Here is a 2,915-nt window from a genome sequence, read left to right on the forward strand (position 1 = left end):
CAAGGAGAACCACACGGTGAAGGCTAGGATGATCAACACAGTGTAGGCCATCTCAATCAAATCTGTCCAGCTCAAGTCTTCAGGCTCAGAGCTTCCAATAGCCAAGTTTCTTTTGCCCACTGGGCTATCTCTGGTTGAAGACATTTAAATCTATACAATATAATCTGATGAACTCAGTCAGAGGAAACAGGTCTCTCTCTGGCTTAAGCCTCAGTTCCCTTACTTAGAAAGAACTGAGGCAATTCTGGCATGTACCAACGGATTACATAACAAACTAGAAGTTGTACATTCACCATAGGAGACATAAGATTTTCTAAGACTTCAGATTTTTACAACTTTTTTCCCCAGAGTAATCTAGACTCTCTTTAGGTAGCTGACCCAGCGCCATCTCAAGTCTTCCTTTATCCACCTTGAGACATTAGGACATCTCTTAGTAATATACTCAAGGTCTGGCAGTACACACCACTATATTCTTGGCACTCAAAAACCTGATGCAGAGGAATTTGCAAATGCAAAATCACATTTGAATTTGAAGCCACCGCCACCCGGCTACACAGTGACACAAGGTTTTGGGGGTTTTGTTTTTTGTTTTTTAAAAGGACACACTGAAGAGAAACATTTCAACTCTAAAAGTATCTTCTTCAAAATCCTCTTGGATTACTTCTGCTCTTCCTCCTAAATTCCTGCCCCTATGGTTGTGGTCACATTTCATCCTCTGATCCACTTTTCCTGTCCCCCTCCTCAACATCCTTTCAGAATCCTTCCTGCAAAACAAAAGCCCAAGAGTAGGCCAACACTCAAGCACCTACTGTTCCTGAAGCACACTGAGAGAGAGAAAAAGAAATAAGGCTCCATCCAGTTCATACCAAGAACTGTAATGCACTACTGTACTCTCCAAGGATGATAAACCCAGACTGAAAATTCCACCAGCAACTAATCACAGTACTCACAGAAGTGCTCCTTACCAGTTTTCTCTCTGGCTCTACTCCAAAACCACTGCCATATGGAACCAATATAACTGAACAGTGGATCACATTTATAATTAAAGTAATCCTGTGTGTGCTTCAAATTTAGAACTCACCACATCTGATTAAAAGGCTAAGTGGAATTCCACATGAAAACATGAAATTAAAAAGTGCGTGTAATACCCACATTTAGAACTCTGAAATTCTAACTGAGACTCACTTGATTATGAAAAGAATAATCTATGTGGGCCCACTTAATTTCCTAAAGTGTTCAAAGTCCTTTATACATAGCATTTCAATAGTTTGCCAGAAGGGCACAATTTATTCACTAAAGGAAAACTGGGGGTGAGAAGGAGACCCCATGTAAATACAGCAACTATCTAACATCAGCCATAAACCCATATTCTTCTACAGATGACTTAAAGACATTTAAAGTCACTAGGAGGTTATTACTGATGACATTTGTCCAAGATTGGTTATTTAGTTTGATGTATTTTTTTAACCCTTGGTGTAAAATATGTACGTTTCAGTAAGTATTACTGTAGAAAAAATGGTATACATAAATAACAAACTACTAGGACAGCAAAGGTAAAGCCAAGATGTGCACTAGAAAAGCGACTCTAAATTTAAACTTCAGCAAGGAAAACCCTCACACCACTATTCACAAGTCTCGGTTCAAGCAATTTATTTTTGGCGAGACAAATCACAGCTGTCAACGCTTTTTTTCCCACCCTACAATTACATAAATTATTCTGAAAAAAAAATATAGACATCTTCAACTTGAAGGGAATTAACTTACAAATGCCGTGTGTCGTTATGAATGGGGGTTTTTTTTTCCTTTAAAAAGTCACACGGAAGGGGGGTTAAAAATAAAAGGCAAACAAACAAACCCTGGAAGATGCAGCAGAGCCCCCTTGCTCCCGAAATAAAACTCCTGGTGGCTGTCACAGCAGTGCTACTCCCGACAGAAGTTTTCAGCTGTCACTTCTAACAGCTGAGCGCTTCCTAGGAGAGAAGCGACAGGCCGAGAAGAGAGGTGGTTGTGGGGAGTCTGAAGATTTAAGGCTTGCAATCTTACACTCCACAGGGAAACCCTTCCGCATCTCACCTGCACTAAGGGGGACACCCCAACAAGATCGGCCCTCCCCACCCCCAGCACACGCTCACACCACCCGGGCCGCACTCAAGCCCCACAGCTCCAGAAGCCGACCGCGCGCCTTTTCTCCTCGGCGCTCCAGAAACACATTGCTCCGGGGCAGCGCTCAGCTAGGGATCAGGGCGAGCCCTGCACCTGCGCGCCCCGCAGAGGCCTCACACCTAGGGCCAGGTCCGTCCGCCCGCCCGCCCGCTCCCCGACTCGGCCGCGCGGCGCCTCAGCTCCTCCCGGAGACCGCTCGCGTCCCCCCCGGGTCTCCACGCCCTCGGGCACACCAGGCTTCCCGGGCCCACGCCGCCACCCCGGCCCTGTCACCTCGCCGCTGCCCCCCCACCCCGCCGCCCATACCCCGGGGACCCCGGGCCTCACCCCCTCCTCCAGCTCATCCTCAGAGCCTGCATCTTCTGGCTGGTCCAGGTCTATGTCAAACACTCCTGCCATGTCCTCAGCTTCCCTGTGTCGGAAGTCAGGCGCTAGGTAAAAGCCGTCCCGCCTCCGTCGTCGCCTCATGGGCCCGGACCCGCCGCAGACTCCACGGCTGCTGCCGCCATCACCGGCTGCTTAAGCTCAATGCGTCTGCGCCTAGGCCCCAGACTGGCTCCTCAAGTTCAGCTCCGGCGCATGCGTACAAAGTCTTCTGAAGCCATACAGTGGGCAGCGGACATGCGTAGCATTAGCTCCCGGGGCCAGGTACTGGCAGGAGCATGCGCAGAACACCGTCCGAAGCCAAGCCGGGAAAGTACAGCTTGCGCGTTTCTGTCTAAGGCGTTTGCCGGACACGGAGCATGCGTACC

General features: G+C 48.2%; 1 protein-coding gene across 14 annotated transcripts in view; it reads right to left on the reverse strand.

Annotated features, from left to right (window-relative positions):
• Rps6kb1 (ribosomal protein S6 kinase, polypeptide 1) overlaps nucleotides 1-2,810 on the reverse strand; it is a 46,017-nt gene extending 43,207 nt beyond the window's left edge. For 9 of the 14 annotated variants that reach the window (XR_001780060.2, XR_879743.3, XR_003949513.1 and 6 more), the window contains exon 1: nucleotides 2,491-2,810. Coding sequence is in view for 7 of the 14 variants with exons in the window: in XM_011249275.3 (XP_011247577.1) it covers nucleotides 2,491-2,631 (141 nt within the window). In the remaining 7 variants the exon portion in view is untranslated. Of the gene's footprint in view, nucleotides 1-1,855; nucleotides 1,971-2,490 lie in introns of all 14 variants that reach the window. The other 5 variants (NM_001114334.2, NM_028259.4, NM_001363162.1 and 2 more) reach the window with 4 other exon arrangements.
• Nucleotides 2,811-2,915: the final 105 nt, after the last annotated feature.

Source organism: Mus musculus, chromosome 11 (assembly GCF_000001635.26).
Source record: "Mus musculus strain C57BL/6J chromosome 11, GRCm38.p6 C57BL/6J".
Classification (NCBI taxonomy): domain Eukaryota; kingdom Metazoa; phylum Chordata; class Mammalia; order Rodentia; family Muridae; genus Mus; species Mus musculus.